This window comes from Salvelinus fontinalis, chromosome 23 (genome assembly GCF_029448725.1).
Source record: "Salvelinus fontinalis isolate EN_2023a chromosome 23, ASM2944872v1, whole genome shotgun sequence".
NCBI lineage: Eukaryota > Metazoa > Chordata > Actinopteri > Salmoniformes > Salmonidae > Salvelinus > Salvelinus fontinalis.
In genome coordinates this window covers 41,674,994-41,702,422 of record NC_074687.1, presented here as the reverse complement: position 1 = coordinate 41,702,422, position 27,429 = coordinate 41,674,994, and the positions used below count along the sequence as shown (strand labels likewise).

The 27,429-nt window shown below is 43.5% G+C and overlaps 1 protein-coding gene across 6 annotated transcripts in view; it reads right to left on the bottom strand.

The window, feature by feature from the left end:
• The window catches only part of LOC129821342 (kalirin-like), a 259,834-nt gene that overhangs the window by 24,167 nt on the left and 208,238 nt on the right, over positions 1 to 27,429 (bottom strand). For 5 of the 6 annotated variants that reach the window (XM_055878930.1, XM_055878932.1, XM_055878935.1 and 2 more), the window contains exons 34-35: positions 18,145 to 18,391; positions 746 to 1,017 (exon numbers count right to left, since the gene is read on the bottom strand). In XM_055878930.1, coding sequence (XP_055734905.1) covers positions 746 to 1,017; positions 18,145 to 18,391 — 519 coding nt within the window. Of the gene's footprint in view, positions 1 to 745; positions 1,018 to 9,370; positions 9,592 to 18,144; positions 18,392 to 27,429 lie in introns of those variants that run through there. The other variant, XM_055878936.1, reaches the window with a different exon arrangement.

Sequence of the window (27,429 nt, the reverse complement as noted above, 5' to 3'; positions counted from 1 at the left end):
GAATCTTGTTATGTTCATACAAATATTTACACATCTTAAGTTTGCTGAAAATAAACGCAGTTGACAGTGAGAGGACGTTTATTTTTTTGCTGAGTTTACTTTTGATGAGGGCCCATAGGGGTCTGGTCAAAAGTAGTGCACTATATAGGGAATAGGGTGTAGATATGTCATAAGATAACAGCTTATACTTAGCCTTGGGGAATTGCTCCTCTATCGATGGGAGGATTTTCTTTTTTGGGGGAATGCTGCAGATACACAATCACTGTAGTTATCAACCTCTCAACCTTCACATCAACCTCTTTGGTTGCATGTGAAGTAAGGTTCAAGAAAGGTTCAGAAAAACTGATCTGAAGGGGAATCATCACAATGGTTTGGAAAGATCTCTTCCAAACCATTGCCTGAACTGTACTTCTAAATATGATCCATTCACTTAAAACCCTTTGTTAAACAAAAAGAGCCTGAAAGAACCACAACTCCCCCAGATGCAGTGTATTCCCACAACATGTGACCTTTAAAAGGGCAATTTTGTGATTCAAAGAACTGTGATGGACATGTCTTTTAGAAACCAATTATTGTATGTTACAGAGACATGGTGGAGAGGAGAGTGAAAGGGAGAGAGAGAGATGCGGCAGAGACAAGGAGACGCTAATGACCTCGTCTACACTCTCCACCTGCGAGAGAAGGCGAGCGATAGAGAGAAATCGAGAGACGCGATAGAGAGGAAAGGAGTCAGGACGCTCATTACCTCGTCTACGCTCCCGTCGTGCAGGGAGCTCTCAGGCGGCCCCAGGTCGATGCTCTTGCGGCCGTCCCTCTTCTTGTGCTTGCTGGGGAACTTCTTGACGCTGCTGCCGTGGCTGAGGCGACGCACAGGGCTGGTCAGCCACTTCTTGAGGGTGTTGCCCGAGCGCTTCGGTCCCGGAGAGCTGGACTGGATGGAGCTCAGGGAGGCCTGGGACTGCAGGTTGGCCACCGACTCGGTCTTCGCTCCTTCGGGCCCGCTGACCGAGTAGTTCTCTGGAAAGGGAGGAGACAAACAGCATTTTAGACTTCAGAATTCAGTTCAGACATTTCTCCTTGGCTCTGGGTGCGTCCCTAATGGCACCCTATTCAAATCAAATGTATTTATATAGCCCTTCTTACATCAGCTGATATTCCCTATCTAGTGCATTACTTTTAGCCAGGGCCTATAGGAAATAGGGTGCCCTTTTGGTTGCAGACCCCTTGGTCTCGTTTCAGCATTCTGTACTAACTAGAGTGATGTCCCTTGTCGCCTGAGGTATACTAACAAACGCTATTCTTTTTTAACCCATTACTTCCCAAAAACATTGGGTGAACAAACAGTCGTGTGTTTATCAACATCGCTGAATGGCATACTGCATGAACGCGGTCACAACCCAGTTATCAACATTGGCCAGTGTAATACTACAACTACTACTGACTTTATTGTCCCCATGGGGAAATTTTGTTGCAGTGTTATGTACACATTTAAAGTGGTGTTTAAATACTACGTAGGAATGCAAGTCATTTGTATACCAACATTGCTCAATGTAGGATACTACTGTACAGGAATGCAAGTCACACAGTGTGTTTTCTCAGCTGGCTCCAAGAGGATCATTTATGAGGTGCCTAAGATTCACAACACAACAGTTTCCTGTTGTAAAGTGTATATTACAGTGCGTTAGCTAATAGTTACACCATTTGCACTGTTAATCATTGATGTTTATTGTAAGCCAATAAAAAAGACTGCACGGTTGTTTTTCATAATGGCTAATAATGAGGACTAGTTTCCACTATTATTACTACTAACCGGTCAACCACCTTGTGTCAAGTTGAAGATGTATGTATGTGTTGCTGGATTCAGACTAGCTGTGGTCCAGAGCGTGAGGACGTTTGCCTCTGCATTCTGTTATGGTCCATGTATCCTTACATAGAAACAAAATTCCTCTGTGGAAGGATACATGGACTGAAACAGAGCCCAGAGCAATGTCCTGACACTCTGGACCAGAGCTAGCTAGATCCAGACTAGGGCCAGAGTGATTAGAGCAAAAAGCTCCTGAATAATTTCCTTGGCGCATCCTGGTCCACCACTATATGCAGGCCTTACGAAGCCAAAAGCACCTCCCAAGGTTGTTCGGTCTTAACCTTGGCGTGTCTCCTCTTCGTTCTCACAATGCACCAGCCGCAGTTTCAAACGCAATAGAGTTGAATGACTTTCGCTCTGTATTTGAGCGCACGTCAACAAACAGTCACTAACTCCCTGTGTTCAGTAGCGTTTAACATCCCAAAACATGTTGCAACAAAAAACTAAAAAGGTATGTGTCTAATTAGGCTAGCACCACTTCAAAACATTTCCTTACCACTGAAAACAACTGAAGTATCGTTAGTATTAGTAAATATTAAAAGCGGCTGCCCCGTCCATTGGGATCAAAAATAGCTCGATACGGAAGGAAACATTTGGCCAAGCCATTGAGATGAAAGGGGGGATATGTTTGTGCTGTGGGGGGAGGGCCTCTGTTGACCAGGCCAGCCAGGTCAAACAACTCACAAGTCTGCAGTAAAAAGCTGACAGTGTCCATGCTGTTATCAGCAGTCTGGGGAGATATTTGCTGCTACGGTCAGCCCTATTGTGGCAAACAAAAGAGGGAGGATAACGCAAATATCCCGCTTCTCTGCTAAACATGGTATCTTTCTCGCTCTATCTCGTCGCCATTTCTCTCTCACTCTTTCCCTCTCACTGGACTGACCTAGACTTCATTTCCCATCTATTTGAGGCAATGTGGGAAAGTATGACAGTGCTATCCATAATAACAGGGGACTACATGTTCGGGCCCTGTACTAGAAGAATCTCAGTCCTGCTTATCGTGCAACTTAGTTTGCATAGAATGTATCCCGAAACTTGTATTATAGGTGTTGAGTGAAGCTGTGAAATGAAGCATGAAATCCTAAGTCCTGAAATATGTTAATATAAAATGGGGAATGTATGGATTATGGAGCAACTGGAAAGCAGTTATGGGGGCAGACAGTGGCATCTGTCTAATACTAATAGGTTTAATCCAAAGGTTAATAGTTCATGAGTTCCAGCAGCCTCCATTCATTCCAAAGCGGCCTTCATTGTATGGGACCCAAATGGCACCCTATTCCCTAGATAGTGCACTATTTTTGACCAGAGCGCTAGTGTAGTGCACTATAAAGAAAACAGGTTGCCATTTGGGATGCATGCATTGAGAGTAAAGTGTGGCGTGTGGGGCTGCTGACTAGCTGCCTTTTGTGCTAGATGACTCATTACAGGGAAGTGGCCTTGAGGAGAATCATGTGGACCAAGCCTAGTAGTTAGATATTGTAAAGTAGAACAACGCGGCAACCCAGAGCCATATCAGAGCCCCAGCCACAATCTCTCCCTCTGGAGACAGTCAATAACAGGGCAGCGAGAAAGAGATAGAGGGGGGGGGGGGGGGGGGGGGGGTAGTCCTCTGTAGCTCAGTTTGCAGAAATACCCTGATGAAGACAGCTTTGTCTGTCGAAACGTTGGTTATCAGGTTTTTAAATGATTGAATCTGAGCACCTAGAGTGTGCGGCTTTTCTTTTTCAAGTGTTCTACTCCGTTAGCCAGCCCCTCGCCTAAATAGGTGTGCGTTTCTTTCGCCTCCAGAAACTGAAACGAGGAATAGTTACAAAAAAAAACACGGGAAATAAATGGCACAGATGATTTCCTGCTGAAAAGCACTTTGGGGAGCAGCGCGTCACACTTAGACTTGATGACAACAGCAGGCATGTGCTGGAAAAATAGTCTCTCTCTCATTAGGCCCTGCTCTGTGTGCACATGGCCTATGTCCCAAATGGCCCCCTATATATTGCACTACTTTTGACCAAGGCCCACAGCGATGCTCAAAATTAGTGCACTACATAGGAACCATTTGGGACGCAACCATGGTCCTCTTAAGCGCCTTCATTTCCCATCTCGCCAGATTAATGGCTGCACTGACAGAGGGATCATATTCTCATTCCTCACCCTGCTGTCTCACTGTTACCTAGTTCTGATGCGGAATCTGCATGCTCTATCACACGCCTTCTGTTTACACTGGAAATAACCACTAGGAATACTCCCTCCAAACCACAAAGGGGGATTAAAACCGAGGGAAATATTTCGCAATAAGATATTGGAGTTGGACAGTCATCAGGCTTATATCATGACTCCTTAACATGAAATACATTTGTAAATGTTGGTGACCCATATAAACGTGGTTTCATGACTTTATGGAATTTTTTATGCTTGGATACCACTGCACCAGTTAAACTGTCTGTCTGTCTAAAATGTTTGCGTCGGTTATTATCGCAAGGCGTGAACAGAGTATAATATTTCCGTGTCACCAACAGTGATTAAGTTGTGTGATACAGAGCCACAGTCGCACACAATGGAAACCTGTGGAATGACCTTGAGTCAATTTCCCAGTCTCAGCTACAGAATGCCCAAAAGACGAAAAGCTGAGAGATTTCCCCAACAATTCACTGAAAGATTTTCTTCACCTCCGTGCAGTATCCCAATGACTTGAACCGATTTATAACTGCGCCAGGGTTCACAGTAGCCTGTGGAAGACAGGTATTAGAGCAGGCCGGCAGCTGGAGCACGTGAGCGCTAAAATTCCCTGAGATGTTTTCTGTTGAGGACCAATGGTGGCCCAGCTTGACAGGCAGCTAGACAAGCAGACCAGTCTGCACCTCGGTCAGTGTAGGGAGAGGCATGGAGGAAGAGGGAGAAAGAAGAGGTGGTGTTCGTCTACTTTCTTGTATAGACCTTATCTAATATTAGTTTTCTAATGACTACCTGTCCTGATATGTGGTGTCAAATATGCAGAAAAACAGGTTCTTAGTACAGAGCTGTAAGCCTACATTTAAAGACGCGTACAGTGTGGAAAGTCCCACAGGTGGAAGTATTAATTAATAGTCATTAATTAAACGGAAGACTATGAGGAGTCTGTTCAGAAACGAGTTCAATTAGCCTGAATCGTCGACACCTTTACACAAGGCACCATACCGTACAGCTATCTAAGCAAAACGTGTTCACAGAACGTTCCCGCAATCTGCGTTTGTTATTCAACGTGCTATATAAACCACAACCTATCTTCTGTAAACTTCCTGAAACCACGGCATGGTTGCATCCAATATGGCACCCAGTCTGTGACAGAGATGTCCTGTCAGCAACGGAACAAGTCAGTAGAAACTGTTTTATCAGGTGTCTCTCAGTGAGGTGTTGGCTATGGCTATTCATGACAGTTCTTCACTGTGGTGAATCTTATGATGTCATCAGACTTCCCGTAAAGAAAAAGATAGTCCTTGCCTGCGTGCAACAGAACAAAGATATTGTGCTTTTTTTGTCTGGGTACATACAGTGTTATGTGTACTATCTTATACCTGTCTGTCAATAGAAATACCAAAAACACTGGCATAGTACCCGTAACACGAGCCCCATTATGGAAAAGCAGGACAGGTCTGTTTGGTTGCACACAAGCATAGCATTTACCTTTTCTTTCCTGGAAGTTCACTTTGTGTCATTTTTATAATCTGGAACGATCGCATTCCACGCATAGTGCATTTGGAAAGTATTTAGACCCCTTGATATTTTGTTACGTTACAGCCTTATTCTAAAATGGATTAAAAAATGTTTTCCCTCATCACACAATAACACAATGACAAAGTGAAAAAAAAGTTCAATATATTTTTGCTAATTTATAGAAAATAGAAAACAGAAATACCATATTTACATAAGTATTCAGACACTTTGCTATGAGACTTGAAATTGAGCTCAGATGCATGCTGTTTCCATTGATTATCCTTGAGATGTTTCTACAACTTGATTGGAGTCCACCTATGGTAAATTAAATTGATTGGACACGATTTGGAAAGGTACACACCTGTCTATATAAAGGTCCCACAAGCCATGAGGTCGAAGGAATTGTCTGTTGAGCTCCGAGACAGGATGGTGTCGAGGCACAGATCTGGGGAAGGGTACCAAAACATTTATGCACCATTGAAGGTCCCCATGAACACAGTGGCCTCCATCATTCTTAAATGGAAGAAGTTTGGAACCACCAAGACTCTTCTTAGAGCTGGCCGCCTGGCCAAACTGAGCAATCGGGGGAGAAAGGCCTTGGTCAGGGAAGTGACCAAGAACCCAATGGTAAATATGACAGAGCTCCAGAGTTCCTCTGTGGAGATGGGAGAACCTTCCAGAAGGACAACCATATTTGTAGCACTCCAATCAGGCCTTTATGGTACAGCGGCCAGGCGGAAGCCACTCCTCAGTTAAAGGCACATGACAGCCTACCGGTACTTGGAGTTTGCCAAAAAGGTACCTAAAAGACTCTCAGACCACGAGAAACAAGATTCTCTGGTCTGATGAAACCAAGATCGAACTCTTTGGCCTGAATGCTAAGTGTCTCGTCTGTAGAAAACCTGGCACCTTCCCAACAGTGAAGCATGGTGGCAGCATCATGCTGTGGGGAAATTTTTCCGCATCAGGGACTAGTAGAGTAGTCAGGATCGAGTGAAAGATGAACGGAGCAAAGTACAGAGAGATCCTTGATGAAAACCTGCTCCAGAGCACTCAGGACCTCAGACTAGGAGCGAAGGTTCACCTTCCAACAGGACAACGACCCTAAGCACAAGGCCAAGACAATGCAGGAGTGGCTTTGGGACAAGTCTCTGAATGTCCTTGAGTGGCCCAGCCAAAGCCTGGACTTGAACCCGATCAAACATCTCTAGAGACACCTGAAAATAGCTGTACAGCGACGCTCCCCATCCAACCTGAAAGAGCTTGAGAGAATCTGTAGAGAAGAATGGGAGAAACTCCGTAAATACAGGTGTACCAAGCTTGTAGCGTCATACCCAAGACGAATCGAGGCTGTAATCGCTGCCAAAAGTGCTTCAACAAAGTACTGAGTAAAGGGTCTGAATACTTGTGTAAATGTGATATCAGTTTTTTATATTTAATAAATGTGCAAACATTTCTAAAAACCTGTTTTTGCTTTGTCATTATGGGGTGTGTGTAGATTGTTGAGGGAAAACAACTATTTAATCAATTTTAGAATAAGGCTGTAATGTAACAAAATGTGGGAAAAGTCAAGGGGTCTGAATACTTTGCACTGTATCTGAAGAGTTTTCAATTCTCTCAGTGTGGTTGACATAATCTGCAAGCCGGCTTCCATTTGCTGAACGAGCAAAACGTGAACCCCGAAAGGATTTAAAAACAACAACAAGAGCACCAATAACCCAGACATTGGATACAAAGACGAAAACATCATCTTAGTTAACTCGCAGGGCAACCATTAAAAAGGAGAGAGGCATCCCCATCCACACTGACAACCCTCCCCAAAGCTCCCCCCTAAGACTCCTCTTCAAAGAAACTTGCAGTAATGCTTCAGATGAAAGGGGATTTGTGGCTAATTTGGTCTTCAAAAGACTCCGCCGGCGTTACAATCTACCCTCAACCAGAATCTAGGTTAGAAGGGAGAAAAATCGGACTCCTATATTATGACGCACTGTTGACAGACATACCGTAACAGAAATGTTGAAAATGAAATGAAAACGGAATCCATGGCATTTGTAACACTTAGTAACAAGCATGTTATATAATTCACAGTTATGAATTCAATGTTTATGAATGGGAGCCTACTGTGCAGAGGCAGTGAGTGCCATAATGCAGATCCCCTGACAGCCTCTCCAAATCGCTATTATTCATCATCCGATCCAGAAAATAACCTACTTTTGACACAGCTTCATCCCCATCCCTCTGACTCTCCTCATCCTCTTCTACGAAGACGGCACAATGACACAATGGCAGTTAATGCCAGTGCAGCAGCTATTTCTCTTACCGTTCACAGCCCGGAGATACACTATATGACCAAAAGTATATGGACACCTTCTCGTCGAACATCTCATTCCAAAATGATGGGCATTAATATAGAGTTGGTTCTCCCTTTGCTGCTATAACAGCCTCCACTCTTCTGGGAAGGCTTTCCACTAGATGTTGGAACATTGCTATGGGGACTTGCTTTCATTTAGCCACAAGAGCATTAGTGAGGTCGGACACTGATGTTGGGCGATTAGGCCTGGCTCACAGTCGGCATTCCAATTCATCCCAAAGGTGATCAAAAGGGTTGAGGTCAGGGCTCTGTGCAGGCCAGTCAAGTTCATCCACACCGATCTTGACAAACCATTTCTGTATGGACCTCGCTTTGTGCACGTGGGCATTGTCATACTGAAACAGGAAAGGGCCTTCCCCAAACAGTTGCCACAAAGTTGGAAGTACAGAATCATCTAGAATGTCATTGTGGGTTGTAGCGTTAAGATTTCCCTTCAATGGAACTAAAGGGCCTTGCCCAAACCATGAAAAACAGCCCCAGACCATTCCACCAAACTTTACAGTTGGCACTATGCATTGGGGCAGGTAGCGTTCTCCTGGCATCTACCAAACCCAGATTCGTCTGTCGGACTGCCAGATGGTGAAGTGTAATTCATCACTCCTGAGAACGAGTTTCCACTGCTCCAGTGGCGGCGAGCTTTACACCTCTCCAGCCGACACTTGGCATTGCGCATGGTGATCTTAGGCTTGTGTGTGGCTGCTCAGCCATGGAAACCCATTTCATGATGCTCCTGAGGAACAGTTAATGTGCTGACGTTGCTTCCAGAGGCCATTTGGAACTCTGTAGTGAGTGCTGTAACCGAGGACAGATGATTCTTACACGCTACATTACCTCAGCACTAGGCGGTCCTGTTCTGTGAACTTGTGTGGCATTCGCGGCTGAGCCGTTGTTGCTCCTAGACATTTCCACACAATAAATGGCAGCTCTAGCAGGGCAGAAATCTGATGAACTGACTTGCAAAAGGCATCATACGGGGGATGATTTCCGTATTTTGAAAGTTACATATCTTGAAAACTTGATTGCTGACAAGCAAAACATTTGAGACTATGTCAACAATAGACTTATGAAACAAATACCAAAAGTTAGTTTTTGGGTGGAGTTTTCCTTTAAATCTCGAAAACATCAGCAAACAAGTAAACACTGGCAAGGCAATGCCATGCAATATTCATTAAAAAGGGTTCTTTAATCGTGTCAGCCAGCTACAGTCTGTGAAGTCCGATACAAGCATTGTCTCACAAACGTTTGTAGCAAATATACCTCAAAAAGCTAAGTAACATCCCTGACTGATGTACAGATAACAGCATTGCTCAACAATAACTTTTAGTGAGACGCTTAGGTGTGAGAAAGCTTACACGCATCAGAACGTGTTCTCCACTTCTAACTCTGGACTTCTGGCGGGAGCCCAAAAACACACTATCCGTAGTTTCAGTCAGCAGTAAGGTACGCACCTGTCACTTTGTAACAGCAGCAGCAACACTTAGCTAGAATCCAACCACAACAGGAACGACAATGTCTCCCACTTTTCATCCTGGGCAGCTAGAAGCTCATGGCTCCGGAAGACAATTAAGAGGGAGAAAAAAAAAGATAGATCCAAAATGCACCCTGACTGCAGCTCAGACAACCAGCCACTAGCTGCTCCAAGTTCAGCCTGCTCCACTCCACTGAGGGGAGGGACGGACAGGGAAGGAGGAGGGGATGGGGAGGGGCACCCTACACTCACTACCTCTGATTCACAGAGAGCAGCGTGGGTTACAGAGAATCGACTCATGTTACAAGTCGGTTTGACAAAGGCAGCACTAAGTAGTACTAGCCCGATCTATGGTACTGGCAAACAAAAATACAAAACTCTGTTTATGTACTCAAGATTAAGCCGTTGACACAGACTGCATCAGCCTTCCAGTAGTTCCACAAGGCTGCATTCGTGGGAATGGCTGTGAAATGTCATATGCGGGCACATTCCTTACAAGCTGATATGAGCAGCAAAGTTACTGATTAGTCTACTGAGGAAAGCCAGCCAGGTTTCAGTAGGTTCATTGCCATGTTACATCCTTTTCCAATATATCCTCTATATCTGTCTCCAAGTTACACTTCTGAACCAGCAAAGTTCTGTGAGAAGGACCGTGTGTGTATCATACTTTATAGGGTAAATAAGGACAGGTTCTGTCGAATACAGCACCTTGGAGCTGTACTAAGAACTAGGACACTGCAGGTAAGGAGCTGTGTGATTGTTCTGGAGCGTATCTGGGCTATGTGGCTGGTGTCTCTGTTGGGGATACAGAGAGACGTGGCAGTGCTTCGGGGCAGGAACGGACTAATCCCCACACGACCAGAGGGAGGACAGGCAGGCCAAGGGTGTTTCAAGAGGACGAGACAGAAAAGGGACTAGAGAGCTTCACAATGCGCACCTCTGTCTAGATCGACGAGGGTAAGAACAAGAGACAGGACAAAGGCTTTTGAGACAAAGGAAAATCTGTTCTGACAGCTGTATCTTTAGAGTTGACATCAATAGATCGTCTCCATCTATGACAGGAAACGCTGAACATTCCATCAGGTTTATCTACGTTTCGGGTATTTAGAGGTTGAGGAAGTGATCGGCCAGGTGATGGGAAAATTGTAGCTCCCCTTTTCAATTGATTTGATACGGTTAAAACCATGACATTTTGTAAGTAAGTCTTTCTTAATAAACCTCTATATATGATGTGTAATATTCAGATTTAATCATACCATGACATTACTGGCATATGATACATTGGATGTTTTAATGCCATATCCTCATTCATTTCCTCCTATGATGCCTTACTGTCAATAGTATGGTGAAACTGGAGTATAAACAATTTCCATATTGTATAACTGGCCCCATACTACAGCTCTTAGATTTGCATGCTGCCATAGAAAAACAAGCCCAGCTCTTATCTGAGGAAAGTCAGCAGTATGCAGTGGATAGGCAAATGAGGTGGTCCCTGGACAAAGGAGAGTTACTGTGTGTCTAATTGAACAGATCATGGAGACCAACCAACCATACAGTACATACACAGAGACATGACACCTCACATTTGGGTGGCCTTCATTTAACTAGCTTACCACTAACTCCAACCAACTCCAAATCTACAAAATTCAGGATTAAATATGTTATTTTGCCATTAATAATATGAAGAGTATGCAGGGTATATTGAGTTACAGGTAAACTGCCAAAATAAAGGAAACACGAGTAAACGAGGGATACAAAGTATACTGAAAGCAGGTGCTTCTACACAGGTATGGTTCCTGAGTTAATTAAGCAATTAACATTTCATCATACTTAGGCTCATATAAAAATGCAGTTACCCGTTACCCTCTGCAACTCCTCCAAGTCAAGGTAAGCCTTCGGTATAATAAATGTATTGCCACAGGGGCCCGCTGGTGTAATGGCTAAACTGCTTTCTGTACACCATACTGCATGATTGTACACATGGATTGGATTGTCCGATTACTAACACGTTAGTTCTACTTTGTTGACTAACGTTTATATGGTGACCATGATGTAGCGGTTAGCGGTTATGGTATGAAGGTTTGGCTTGGGGAGGTTTTTGCCCCTGGTCACAGGCAGCTGTTGTGCTGTGCACTGAAGTTAACAAGCGAAGGGAAAAGGTGAGAGGAGAGCGCGTAGTTGTGAGATGGAATTATACAACAAGCAAAGTGGTGATGCTGTATGTGGCTGCTATCAAAGTGAACTGTGCGGGTATATTCATTCCACCAATTCTGTTGCAAAATGTTTATTAAACAGAAGAAAACAGAATGAAACTGAGGGACCTACCTGAATTTTCCAATAGGAAAAACTATTGTTTTAGCTGCAAAATGGAACGTTTTGCAGCTGTTTGGACTAATGATTACATCTAAGATCAGCTAGAGTTTGCGTTATACGCCCAAGCATCCACCCTCCTTGCGTTTTTGCCTTCCGTCTTATGCAACCATACCAAATGTAACATATCATACTAATTTGAGTGTCCTGGATTTAAGTTTACTATGTTACGTCTGGTCTATGAGACCAGGCTGAGCTAAATACAGGCAAGAGTGTGCAAGGCGGATTTTGAATGTGTCACTCTCGGTCACCTTGATTACTCCAATTTGTCTCTTGACCTGTGCACCTACGTTTTAAACTTTTTTTGTAGGCTAGGTTGTAGCAACCTCATGACAAATGTGAGAATCATATTAGTAGCCTAAATCGATGTTACATTGAGCTGGTTAAATGGAGTATGAATGACAGTCATCCAATATGCTGGATAGAAATAAGGCCATGCACATAAGAAAAAATGTCAGTATGTCACAGTCACATGGGCAACTGGTGCTTATCCAACAAGACAACAGGCCAAAGGATATTGTATTGTAAATGTGAGAACGTTTCAGAGGAAATTAAAAGAGAACATGTATGACTGTGGGGAAAAACAATGTATTGTATCTACGAGGCCACAAGTATGAGAAGTTCCTTAAAAAGTTCATTCCACATGGAGCAAGCGCCGGAATGTTACATAGATTATATTAAATAAATATTGAAGTCTATTGTTTCAGATTTCACAAAGGCGAGGCTTTTGCAGACATACCCATCATACCTCCGGCTCTGGCAAAATGTAGTGCACTATGTTGGGAATAAGTTGCCATTTGGGACGCAACCCTGAAATACTGTGGCTGGACACCATGTAGAAAAAGCTCAGCCGCCTCCCATTCATTTTGAAACAAAGAGTCTGTTTAAAAACTGTGGCGGTGGGAGGAAGTGGGATTTACATGTCACTGTAACTAGGGAAAATGTTTCATCAATAAGTTATATTACTTACTTTCTAGCGTGTCCACGTTTCAGTATGTAATAAACTGGGGATGGTGGGGGCTGATCCAGAGATAGTGAAATGGTTCAATGCAAGGGCAGCTACTGAGCAGTGGAAATACTAGCACGTTGCCATTACATTGACAGTACATGCTGTTAATGTTAAGTGTGGTCTAACGCAAGAAAAGGGCTGTAATTTTAACTTAGAAATGTATACTGTTTGAAAAATCAGATACATACAGGTTAGTCAGTTTGAAAAACCTAACAGTTCTCTGCTAACTTTATCATCTCAAGCATTGGGGTATTGCTGTGCTCCTCAACCAACAACAACGAATATAAACCCTATTCGAAATAAAGGATGCCTTTTCACAATCATCCTGCTTTCTCCCTGTAGTTCTAAGGAGGCACAGGAAGCGAGGGTGTCCACAGTGTCTCAGAATAGGAACATTCTAGAAGGGATATTTTCGTTCCTAATACACAAAGGAAATCATGGCAAGGAGACAAAGGAAGCTCCTATGCACAATAACAAGAGGTCAGTCACAATAGCCAGTCATTTCACAACATGGATTCCTAAAAAACACACAGGCTCCGTTTACAAAATGTCCGCAAAAGCAGACTATCGGCATTTGCGCAACTAACTAAATTATAAGAAATCATGGCGGTCAACCACCGTGCTCCTTCGCTAAATTAAAATAGATTTTTAAAACTCCGTTTTTTGTTGTTGTATTGGACTCGTTCAAAAATATCTGTCAAACACTATTATTCACTAGGAGGATTGATTGCAAAAGAAAGCGGGAGCTCTCAAAATTGTAATGATAAGTGGGACTAAATAATACGTCGAGAGGGATGGGCCTGATTTCATAGAAAGGAAAGGTGCTCCTGATATGACAATTCAAATTGTTGTCGTTTTTTTGTAGGTTGACTTGTATTTATGGTGGTTGTTCTATTTTTTTTGTATGTAATTCCAGTTTACGTCCTTTTGTAGTTTGTTAGGGTAATAGCTTGCTTAGTATATTTTTGGGGTATTTTATTAATGTCCACCACACAGAGGTAGTGGGCTGAAGAGGGTGGGTTGTTCTGGAGGAGGTGTGGCAAGTAGCGTGAGGGAAAATGAACATTAAGCTCCCACGTCCCTATTGTGGGATGGGTTATTTTTAACGTCTGTCATTGGTATTACATGCCAACCATCAAAAAAGAAGAACCCCCCCACAATTAAAAAAATAAATAATAGTTTCCTTGGTATATACACTACCAGTCAAAAGTTTTAGAATACCTACTCATTCAAGGATATTTCTTTATTTATTACTATTTTCTACATTGTAGAATAATAGTGAAGACATCAAAACTATGAAATAACACATATGGAATCATGTAGTAACCAAAAAAAGTGTTAAACAAATCAAAATATATTTTATATTTGAGATTAATCAATGCAAAGGGTGGCTATTTGAATACAGCTTTGCACACACTTGGCATTCTCTGAACCAGCTTCATGAGGTAGTCACCTGGAATGCATTTCAATTAACAGGTGTGCCTTCTTAAAAAGTTAATTTGTGCAATTTCTTTCCTTCGTAATGAGTTTGAGCCAATCAGTTGTGTTGTAACAAGGTTGGGGGGTATACAGAAGATAGCCCTATTTGGCAAAAGACCAAGTCCATTTTATGGCAAGAACAGCTCAAATAAGCAAAAAGAAACTACAGTCCATCATTACTTTAAGACATCAAGCTCAGTCAATACGGAAAATGTTAAGAACTTTGAAAGTTTCTTCAAGTGCAGTCGCAAAAACCAATCAAGCGCTATGATGAAACTGACTCGCATAAGGACCACCACAGGAATGGAATACCCAGAGTTACAGAGAAGAAGTTCATTAGAGTTAACAGCCTCAGAAATTGCAGCCGAAATAAATGCTTAACAGAGTTCAAGTAACAGACACATCTCAACATCAACTGTTCAGAGGAGACTGCGTGGATCAGGCCTTCATGGTCAAATTGCTGCAAAGAATCCACTTCTAAAGGACACCTGTAAGAAGAGGAGATTTTCTTGGGCAAAGAAACACGAGCAATGGACATCAGACCGGTGGAAATGTATCCTATGGTCTGGTGTGCAAATTGGAGATTTTTGGTTCCAACCACCGTGTCAGTCACAACGTCAACAGTGAAGAGGCGACTCCGAGATGCTGGCCTTCTTGGCAGAGTTTCTCTGTCCAGTGTCTGTGTTCTTTTGCCCATCTTAATATTTTTTTATTGGCCATCAGATGTGGCTTTTTCTTTGCAAATCTGCCTAGAAGGCCAGCATCCCGGAGTCGCCTCTTCACTGTTGACATTGAGACTGGTGTTTTGCGGGTACTATTTAATGAAGCTGCCAGTTGAGGACTTGTGAGGCATCTGTATCTCAAAATAGACACTAATGTACTTGTCCTCTTGCTCAGTTGTGCACTGGGGCCTCCCACTCCTCTTTCTATTCTGGTTAGAGACAGTTTGTGCTGTTCTGTGAAGGGAGTAGTACACAGCGTTGTACAAGATCTTCAGTTTCTTGGCAATTTCTCGCATGGAATAGCCTTAATTTCTCAGAACAAGAATAGACTGACGGGTTTCAGAAGAAAGTACTTTGTTCCTGCCCATTTTGAGCCTGTAAGTCGAACCCACAAATGCTGATGCTCCAGATACTCAACTAGTCTAAAGAAGGCAGGTAGCCGGTAGCCAAGCAAGTAGCCTAGTGGTTAGAGCGTTGGACTAGTAACCGAAAGCTTGCAAGATCGAATCCCCGAGCTGACAAGGTAAAAATCTGTCATTCTGCCCCTGAACAAGGCAGATAACCCACTGTTCCTAGGCCGTCATTGAAAATAAGAATTTGCTCTTAACTGCCTTGCCTAGTTAAATAAAGGTTCAATAAAAAGGCCAGTTTTATTGCTTCTTTAAATCAGAACAACAGTTTTCAGCTGTGCTAACAATTGTAAAAGGGGTTTCTAATGATCAATTAGCCTTTTAAAATGAGAAACTTGGATTAGCTAAAACATGCCATTGGAACACAGGAGTGATGGTTGCTGATACTGGGCCTCTGTACACCTATGTAAACATGTAAAAAAATCTACCATTTCCAGCTACAATAGTATTTTACAACATTAACCATGTCTACACTGTATTTCTGATCAATTTGATGTTATTTTAATGGACCAAAAATGTGCTTTTCTTTCAAAAACAAGGACATTTCTAAGTGACCCCAAGATTTTGAAAGGTAATGTCTATATATATTTTTTTAAATCATTTGAATACATAAAAAAATATAGAATAAAAAAAGTTCCGTCCCCCAAACGTGTTTGTGGGTGGTGTAAAATAAAATAGTTGCTATGGATGGTGCTCATTGTTGGGTTAATGAGTTAATGTGACATAGTGACCCCCATTTAAACTCTGTAGACTTCTGTATGCTCTTCTATTCAACTCTAAAGTTTAATTAGAACAATGGATACCTTTACATTTGAGTCATTTCAGCACTTCATTCTACAGAGTTAATTAAATTCAGTAAAAAGTTTAATGAGAGGAGTATCTGTCAACACCACCACCTTTCAACAATAAATACAAATGCACAAAGGGAAACATCTTAAAAGTAAAGGATTTACTCTCCTGTACCTTTTAAATGGTTCAGGATGTGTTCCATCTAGATTACAATTCCCTATACAAAACATTTTACAATGGCAGAGAGAGCCTCATTAAAGTCCTAACTGAAGAGCTTTTACATTTGTCAAGGAGAACAGGGAGGCAGTACATCACGGAGTGTCAGCGGCATGCGCTGAAAACCCTCTCTGAAGTGGTCTAAGTGGAGACGGATGTTGTACTGAGGTAAAATGTCAAGTACTCGTCAGAGGCAAAATGTTCCCCAAGCTGTCAAATATCCAACCAACCTGGCTCTAATCCTATTGACAACCAACACCTCCCTCTACAGGTAGCACCAGGAGATGTTGGATTGTCTAAACAAATGCTTCCAAGTACTTCAAATCATGCAACGCCCGTAGCAGGTGAAACAATTAAATATTTGCTGCAGGTCCAGTACCAGTCAAAAGTTTGGACACACCAAACTCTTTCAAGGGTTTTTCTTTATTTGTACTGTTTTCTACATTGTAGAGTGACAGTTTCAGCTTAGTGCTTGATGGTTTTGCGACTATTCTTGACTTTTTCCAGATTAAGACATGAAGGTCAGTCAAAGTAATGATGGACTGTCGTTTCTCTTTGCTTATTTGAGCTGTTCTTGCCATAATATGGACTTCATATTTGACCAAATAGGGCTATCTTGTGTATACCATGCCTACCTTGTTACAACACAACTGATTGGCTCAAACGCATTAAGGAAGAAATCCCACAAATTCACTTTTAACAATGCACACCTGTTAATTGAAATGCATTCCAGGTGACTACCTCATGAAGCTGGTTGAGAGTACACCAAAAGTGTGCAAAGCTGTCATCACGGCCAAGGGTGGCTACTTTGAAGATTCTCAAATATAAAATATATTTTGATTTGTTTAACACTTTTTTTGGTTACTACATGATTCCATATGTGTTATTTCCTAGTTTTGATGTCTTCACTATTACTCTACAATGTAGAGAATTGTACAAATAAAGACAAATCCTGGGTGTGTGTCCAAACTTTTGACTGGTACTGTATATTAATATCAAATCTTTCCACATCTGTGACATTGAATGAGAGATAGGAAGTACAGTATCTCATTACCATGCTGCCAAATAAAACAGTACAATGTTTTCAAAAACAAGGAGGACTAAGAATCTTCTCAGATTTTGTTAGACTGAACACGTCAACATAATAAAGGCATTGGCCATGTCCAAAATCTGTCTTGCCTACTACTTACTTAAACTGCATACTGTGTACTACCGTACTACATACTATTGAGAACGTACTCTTAGGTATAAATGAGCGCAATAAGCAAGAAATATCAGCATACTAAGCTCCTCTATACTGAGAACGCATCATCTAATGCACAGTAGATGATGCATTGATTCCCTCCATTGGTTCATTCTGGTACCACGCGTCACCTTCTAATTATCTAATTATCAGCTGTTGTCAAACACACGTGAGTCTGGAAAGACGATTCTCTTCCTCAATAGTGTGCAGCGAATTCTACTAGATAAAAAGCCAAAATGAATATGACATCCTGGCATTTAAACCATACTACATTTTCAGAAGTTCTCACATTATAAAACGTTCTATTTTCGCATACCCAAAATGCCTAACATTTCGAACAGAAGTACGGGTATTCAGACACGGCCATTGTAATTACGGGAACAGTGCAGGGTCCCTATTGGTTTTGTTGACCAATTAACCCAGCCAAAGAGCACCTTCAATCTATAAAGATCTACTGATATATCCTTGCAGCACTTTCCTTCCTTTTTTCCAACAGTAAATGGTTGATGTCCTTACCTTTCCCTGTGGGGAAGAAGCATTCCATCTCCACGCTGCTGCGGGAGTGGGAGATACAGAGGGCCGAGCTGGGCACCAGGCCCTCCTGAGGGGGGCTACGGTCGGTGGTCCGCACCAGACACCAGCCGGGGCGGTCACTGGGCCTCTCCAGTAGCTCTACCGTCTGACCCGTCTGAAGGCTGAGCTCACTGGAACAACCTGCCGTGAAGTCCTGCAGCACCACTGTCAACTCACAGCCTCCAGAGAGCTGTGAGACGGGAAGAGACCGAGAGAGAGAACAGTGAGTTAAAGTCTGAAAACAAGGCGGGTGTTGGCACAAAAAATAACCATTTAAAATCGAGTCTCATTATCACAGCAGAGAAAAGGAAGGGAAGTGCAGAGCTCAGGTTCTAGGTTAAGCCATGTGGGGTTGTGAGACGTATTCAGATATTAGTTTAGTGGAGAGACATGCACACATCCATAAAAACACTTATCCCAGTTGCAGGATTACAGAGGATTATGTAGAACAATGAACAACAAAAAAAAAATGTTCAGACATCAGACCAGGGGACAAACTATCAGGGGATAAATGGATTAAAGACCACGACAGTGTCCCAAATGACACCCTATTCCCTTTTTAGTGTGCATGGCTCTGGTCAAAAGTAGTGCACTAAATAGGGAATAGGGTGCCCACCCATGCCTTCCATGGAACAGAACATGGTTAAGGTCAGTGTAAGAGTGTGTCCTGGCATGAAATGCTGTTGGATACAAGTGAAACAGGTGTGTACTTCTGACTGAAGAGGGTCAGACTCCTCTGCTTTTATCATTCATAGGCACCGGGGTCAGAGTTTTAATCACACCACAGTATATTACACGAGCACCAACTCCAATTAATACACCTCTATATAAATCAGTAGCACATTTAAAACATTGCTTCATATCAAAGACTGGTGTGTAGCCAGTTGTTAAATTGGTTAAAACTCAACATGCATCAAATATCTGTTCAACACAGTTGACCTAATCTCAGCAACCCAGAACCAAAATGTCATGTTAACGGCCTGTTCACGCGAGATTACAGGTGACCTTATAATTAACTCATTATCAGTATCAGAGATCAGATTAGTTTCTGGAGAGAGAAGAGTCATGTAGTAATATTTACACCCACTAAATGATTACACTGAAAGATTTTATTATTTGACCATGGTGGTGAAGTGAGGTAACAAACGAACCATAGGCCTATAGATCATGGTCGTCTGGTGATTATCTGCCTGCGTTCCAAATGGCACCCTATTCCCTACATAGGCCTAGTTCACTACTTTGACCAGGCCCCATAGGGCTTTGGTCAAACGTAGTGTACTATATAGGGAATAGGGTGCCATTTGGGACGTAATCCTACGTATTATAACTCTACCTGAGGAAACGGTCGTAGCCTACACCAGTTTGATAAACGAGATGTCATAAATGACTGCAGTCTCCCAGTCTCCCAGTCTCCTACGATTATGAATGTTTTCTGGCTGAGGAAAATACTCTCTGGTTTCACAATTATTGTCTAGCTAGCAATCCATTTTAAGTCAGTAAATCTCCCACCTTGGGGAATGAAAAATAGTATCAACCCTCAGGCTGTCACTCCGAGTCCACTCAAAACCTCCTCACATGCTCCGAGGTTCTACTCTGGTCAACCTGACATGGGCTGAGTCCCAAATGGCACTCCATTCCCTATTTAGGGTGCCATTTGGGACGCACACGATTGCAGGAGAGTCCTTACATTCAGCACGCTGCACAGCCAGATGGGAGTGTGACAGGGTTCGAAGAGAGCAGGTACGAGCACATATTCAGTTACAACTTGAGTAGCAGTCTAAGAGGAAGTGTAGTCAAACCTATGTGTATTTGCGGCTATAAGAACTCCTGAATTAGGGTTGCAAAATTCCCGGTCCATTTCACAATATTCCCAAGTTTTCCAGAAATCCTGGTTGGAAGATTCCCGGAATCATTAGGGAATTAGCTGAAAATCTGGTTATAAGCAGGAAATCAACCAAGAGTTCTGTTTACATTACCGGACGTTTGCAACCCTAGCCTGAAATAACCCAGCAAGTAGTCAATACTGCCACAGAGAGAACAAACAAAGTCCAATGTAGTACAGATCAAGGACACAAACCTGAGTTCTCTCTCGGTTGTCTACTATGGGGGTTCGAAACAGAGGGGATTTTAATCACACCACTTCTTTGACTCCTTCAATAACAAAACATTTTGGACCAGCAACCAAACCCAGTTGGAGGGAAGTGTTTCAGGTCATCTTGAACGGAGATCAACTCCAATCTCTTACTGGGAACAGGAACACTCTACAAATCATCCACTCCCCCAGAGAGCTGTTTATAATAAGAGCACTCCCTCTCCATAGCCATGTCCCAGATGGTGCCCTATTTCCTATTACAGTGCACTGCTTTTGACCAGAGCCCTATGGGCCCAGGTCAAAAGCAGGGAACAGGGTGCCATTTGGGACGCAGCCTTCTCTATGATCGTGTTCAAGGTTTTAAAAACAGGCTGACTGAAGCAGCTCCAATCTAGCTTCAACAGAACAAAGTGAGGCTCATGTTCTGAGTAAGAACACACTTCTGTGTGAGGGAGGATCCTCACACAGGTCAGACCCATCCTAATGGAAACCATGATCCAGCCTCCCCCACTCCTCTAGACCACCCATAGCTTTCTGTCAGCATCATCTGGCAGTTCCTCACTCCCTACATTGTTTCCCCCCTATTCTAAAATTTGACCCCTGATCCTCAGTGGTGCTTCATTAAAGAGCTCACTATGATAGGAGGCCCTGTAAGACGAATTTGACTACATGGGCATGGTAAACACAGATTGTTTCAGGGGCAGAACTCTTAGGACTAAATCTTGTGGGCAATTCTCTTAAAATACCCACACAGGGTCAGTTTACCTGACCTATTTTTTTTTTTTTTTTTAATAAGAGAACGGGCTGACAGAGTTCAATGATAAATACACTACCGTTCAAAAGTTTGGGGTCACTTGGAAATGTCTTTGTTTTTGAAAGAAAAGCAATTTTTTTATCCATTAAAATAACATAAAATTGATCAGAAATACAGTGTAGACATTGTTAATGTTGTAAATGACTATTGTAGCTAGAAAACCCTTTTGCAATTATGTTAGCACAGCTGAAAACTGTTGTGCTGATTAAAGAAACAATAAAATTGGCATTCTTTAGACTACTTTATTATCTGGAGCATTGGCATTTGTGGGTTCGATTACAGGCTCAAAATGGCCAGAAACAAAGACCTTTTTTCTGAAACCCATCAGTCTATTCTTGTTCTGAGAAATAAAGGCTATTCCATGCGAGAAATTGCCAAGAAATTGAAGATCTTGTACAATGCTGTGTACTACACCTTTCACAGAACAGTTCAAACTGTCTCTAACCAGAATAGAAAGAGTGGAAGGCCCCGGTGCTGAGCAAGACGACAAGTACATCAGTGTCTAGTTTGAGAAACAGACGCCTCACAAGTCCTCAACTGGCAGCTTCATTAAATAGTACCCGCAAAACACCCTGTGGAGAGCCTTGCTGTTGAGGGTAGTGCAGTTGCCGTACCAGGCTGTGATACAGGCTGACAGGATGCTCTCGATTGTGCATCTGTAAAAGTTTGTCAGGGTTTTGGGTGACAAGCCAAATTTCTTCAGCCTCCTGAGGTTGAAGAGGCGTGTGGGTGGACCATTTTGTGCATGGCCACGCAGTCATGGGTGAACAGGGAGTACAGGAGGGGGCTGAGCACGCACCCTTGTGGGTCCCCAGTGTTGAGGATCAGCGGGGTGGAGTGGTTGTTTCCTACCTTCACCACCTGGGGGGCGGCCCGTCAGAAAGTCCAGGACTCAATTGCACAGGAATGGGTTGAGACCCAGGGCCTCCAGCTTGATGATGAGCTTGGAGGGTACTATGGTGTGCTGAGCTGAGCTGTAGTCAATGATCAGCATTCTTACATAGGTATTCCTTTTGTCCAGGTGGGATAGGGCAGTGTGCAGTGTGATGGCGATTGTGTCGTCTGTGGACCTGTTGGGGCGGTACGCAAACTGAAGTGTGTCTAGGGTGTCAGGTAGGGTGGAGGTGATATGGCGGCAATACAGATTTTTACTTACGCAGGAAAATAAAGGTAATGCATGCGATATCAGAAATTGTGTAATGTGATTATTTTCAAGCTACAATATTGTCATATAATTATAAGGATCAGCTTCCCTGCCCCCAATCCTAACTTTAACCATTAGTGGGGAAAATACAAAACTGACCCAAGATCAGTGTCAACAGGCAGGGAACACAACATGTGAATAGTGCCGAGAAGATACCCCCATCACGTATTACAGAGACAGAGCAGAGCTGACCCAGTCCTCAACATGGGAACTTTAGCTTTCCCTCTGCACAAAGTTGGGACCTGTGGTTGGTGCCATATAACAATGCCATTGTCGATAAAGAGCTTTTCAGAAGGAGCCTTATTCCATCCTCCAACCAAAATCAAAACAGCCTCCATGAGTTCCAAAGCCAACAGAACATCTGTGAACTCACAAAGTGGTGTGTCTTACAGCGAAACTGTACTCCAAGGACTTTATTGTACAAAAACAAGAAGCCCTCATTAGTATAGTGATAAATACTTGTTACTACATCCAATAACTGTTTTGTGGTGGGCTCCTGGAAACAACCTTGTATGATCAGTTCATTTTATACTGACTTGCAGAACAGATGATCTCCACATGATTAACTCTGTCCAACGAGTGCAATAACAGCTGGCAGTAACTTAATTATCATGAAATATGATTGGTACTGGAAGGTTAAGGGAGAGCAAAAGTAGTGCACTATTACAGGGAATTAGGGTGCCATTTGGGATGGGCCTAAGGAGTATGGTTGAAGCATTATATTCAAACACCACTTGAGAGTACCGACAAACAAATGAAAAGGCCCATGCAGTAAAATGTATCCCAAACAGGACACACTGTACCTCCTATGCTTGACATGGCAAAGAACACCAACTTTTGTTTGAGACATTACCCGATTTGGAAAACCCCAAAACATTAGGACCGGAGTCAAATCATAAATACAGGACCCTTCCCATGTTAGCGCCACCTCAAGTAATGACAGTAGTTGCAACCTGCTTAAATAACACAGCGAGGAGAACATTTGGCTCCTGCATGTTGTGATGCAGAACGAGAGACAGAGAGAGAGAGAGAGAGACAGAGAGAGAGAGAGAGAGACAGAGAGAGAGAGAGAGAGACAGAGAGAGAGAGAGAGAGACAGAGAGAGAGAGAGAGAGACAGAGAGAGAGAGAGAGACAGAGAGAGACAGAGAGAGACAGAGAGAGACAGAGAGAGAGAGAGACAGAGAGAGACAGAGAGAGACAGAGAGAGACAGAGAGAGACAGAGAGAGAGAGAGACAGAGAGAGACAGAGACACAGAGACAGAGAGAGACAGAGACACAGAGACAGAGACACAGAGACAGAGACACAGAGAGAGAGACAGAGAGAGAGAGAGAGAGACACAGAGAGAGAGAGAGAGACAGAGGAGAGAGAGAGAGAGAGAGAGAGAGAGAGAGAGAGAGAGAGAGAGAGAGAGAGAGAGAGAGAGAGAGAGGAGAGAGAGAGAGAGGAGAGGAGAGAGAGAGAGAGAGAGAGAGAGAGAGAGAGAGAGAGAGAGAGAGAGAGAGAGAGAGAGAGAGAGAGAGAGCAAGAAGGGGAGAGAGAAAGAGAGCGAGAGAAAGAAAGACCAAGAGAACACAGTCTGGGTTTAAATAGCAGTTAGTTTCCAGTGTGGCTGTCGGAGCCGTGCCGTCTAAGGGGAACAGGAAATGGTAGTGTCTGAGTTTCCAGAGCTTGGGGGAACCTGTCCAAGCAGACTGTTTTATCATCCTAGGGCTTTTATATAGAAAATAGCTGCTATTTCAGTCACTTCGAGGGGTTTGGGTAAAGACAGAGGAGAAACAGAGGCAAATAAGCATTGTTGGTAATCATTTGGTGGGTTGTGACATGCCTTTTTCCAGCTGTTGATTAGTTGAATGAATCATCAACACTTTCCAAGTCAGGCTGTGGTAATCAACTACTGTGTCTGTGAAATCCGTCAATCTTGTTCATCAAAAGGTCATTGCACGCCAAGGAACAGCTCTACAATATGGTAAGATTCAGTGCAAGCATTCCCAATTAATACATCATAACAATACTCAACATCTCCAACAGTTGGATAATGAAAGTACTAAAAGTTAACTAAATCAGGGTCCTCTGAATGCAAAGGCTGTTCCAAACACCAACCTCGGCCCTGGTCAAAAGTAGTGCACTAACTAAACTCAGCAAAAAAAGAAACGTCCTCTCACTGTCAACTGCGTTTATTTTCAACAAACTTAACATGTGTATATATTTATATGAATATAACAAGGATCAACAACTGAGACATAAACTGAACAAGTTCCACAGACATGTGACTAACAGAAATGGAATAATGTGTTCCTGAACAAAGGAGGGGTCAAAAGTAACAGTCAGTATCTGTTGTGGCCACCAGCTGCATTAAGTACTGCAGTGCATCTCCTCCTCATGGACTGCACCAGATTTTCCAGTTCCTTCTGTGAGATATTACCCCACTCTTCCACCAAGGCTCCTGCAAGTTCCCCGACATTTCTGGGGGGAATGGCCCTAGCCCTCACCCTCCGATCCAACAGGCCCCAGACGTGCTCAATAGGATTGAGACCGTGCTCTTCGCTGGCCATGGCAGAACACTGACATTCCTGTCTTGCAGGAAATCACGCATAGAATGGCTGGTGGCATTGTCATGCTGGAGGGTCATGTCAGGATGAGCCTGCAGGAAGGGTACCACATGAGGGAAGAGGATGTCTTCCCTGTAACGTACAGAGTTGAGATTGCTTGCAATGACAACAAGCTCAGTCCGATGACGCAATGACACATCGCCGCAGACCATGACGGACTCTCCACCTCCAAATCGATCCCGCTCCAGAGTACAGGCCTCGGTATAACACTCATTCCTTCGACGATAAACGCAAATCTGACCATCAACCCTGGTGAGACAAAACCGTGACTCGTCATTGAAGAGCACTTCTTGCCAGTCCTGTCTGGTCCAGCGACGGTGGGTTTGTGCTCATAGGTAACGTTGTTGCCGACGACGTCTAGTGAGGACTTGCCTTACAACAGGCCTACAAGCCCTCAGTTCAGCCTCTCCCAGCCTGTTGCGGACAGTCTGAGCACTGATGGAGGGTTGTGCGTTCCTGGTGTAACTCGGGCAGTTGTTGTTGCCACCCTATACCTGTCGCGCAGATGTGATGTTCGGATGTACCGATCCTATGCAGGTGTTGTTACACGTGGTCTGCCACTGCAAGGACGATCAGCTGTCCGTCCTGTCTCCCTCTAGCGCTGTTTTAGGCGTCTCACAGTACGGACATTGCAATTTATTGCCCTGGCCACACCTCCAGTCCTCATGCCTCCTTGCAGCATTTTTTAAATGTATTTTTATTTAACCTTTATTTAACCAGGTAGGCTAGTTGAGAACAAGTTCTCATTTGCAACTGCGACCTGGTCAAGATGAAGCACAGCAATTCGACACATACAACAACACAGAGTTACACATGGAATAAACAAAACATACAGTCAATAATACAGTAGAACAAAAGAAAACAAAAAGTCAGTGAGTGCAAATGAGGTAAGATAAGGGAGTTAAGGCAATAAATAGGCCATCGTGGTGAAGGAATTACAATATAGCAATTAAACACTGGAATGGTAGATGTGCAGAAGATGAATGTGCAAGTAGAGATACTGGGATGCAAAGGAGCAAGATAAATAAATAAATACAGTATGGGGATGAGGTAGGTAGATAGCCCATCTGTAAACAGCCCATCTATGTACAGGTGCAGTGATCTGTGAGCTGCTCTGACAGCTGGTGCTTAAAGCTAGTGAGGGAGATATGAGTCTCCAGCTTCAGAGATTTTTGCAGTTCGTTCCAGTCATTGGCAGCAGAGAACTGGAAGGAAAGACGACCAAAGGAGGAATTGGCATTGGGGGTGACCAGTGAGATTTACCTGCTGGAGCGCGTGCTACGAGTGGGTGCTGCTATGGTGACCAGTGAGCTGAGATAAGGCGGGGCTTTTCCTAACAGAGACTTGTAGATAACCTGTTGCCAGTGGGTTTGGCGACGAGTATGAAGTGAGGGCCAACCAACGAGAGCGTACAGGTCGCAATGGTGGGTAGTGTATGGGGCTTTGGTGACAAAACGGATGGCACTGTGATAGACTGCATCCAGTTTGTTGAGTAGAGTGTTGGAGGCTATTTTATAGATGACATCACCGAAGTCGATAATCGGTAGGATGGTCAGTTTTACGAGGGTATGTTTGGCAGCATGAGGACGCTTTATTGCGATATAGGAAGCCAATTCTAGATTTAATTTTGGATTGGAGATGCTTAACGGGAGTCTGGAAGGAGAGTTTAGACTAACCAGACACCTAGGTATGTGTAGTTGTACACGTATTCTAAGTCAGAGCCGTCCAGAGTAATGATGCTGGACGGGCGAGCAGGTGCGGGCAGTGATCGGTTGAATAGCATGCATTTAGTTTTACTAGCATTTAAGAGCAGTTGGAGGCCACGGAAGAAGAGTTGTATGGCATTGAAGCTCGTCTGGAGGTTAGTTAACACAGCGTCCAAAGAGGGGCCAGAAGTATACAGAATGGTGTCGTCTGCGTAGAGGTGTATCAGAGAATCCCCAGCAGCAAGAGCAACATCATTGATGTATACAGAGAAGAGAGTCGGCCCGAGGATTGAACCTTGAGGCACCCCCATAGAGACTGCCAGAGGCCCGGACAACAGGCTATCCGATTTGACACACTGAACTCGATCAGAGAAGTAGTTGGTAAACCAGGCGAGGCAATCATTTGAGAAACCAAGGCTGTCGAGTCTGCCAATTAGAATGTGGTGATTGACAGAGTCGAAAGCCTTGGCCAGGTCGATGAATACGGCTGCACAGTAATGTCTCTTATCGATGGCGGTTATGATGTCGTTTAGGACTTTGAGCGTGGCTGAGGTGCACCCATGACCAGCCCTGAAACCAGATTGCATAGCGGAGAAGGTACGGTGGGATTCAAAATGGTTGGTAATCTGTTTGTTAACTTGGCTTTCGAAGACCTTAGAAAGACAGGGTAGGATAGATATGTCTGTAGCAGTTTGGGTCTAGAGTGTCACCCCCTTTGAAGAGGGGGATGACCGCGGCAGCTTTCCAATCTTTGGGAATCTCAGATGATACGAAAGAGAGGTTGAACAGGCTAGTAATAG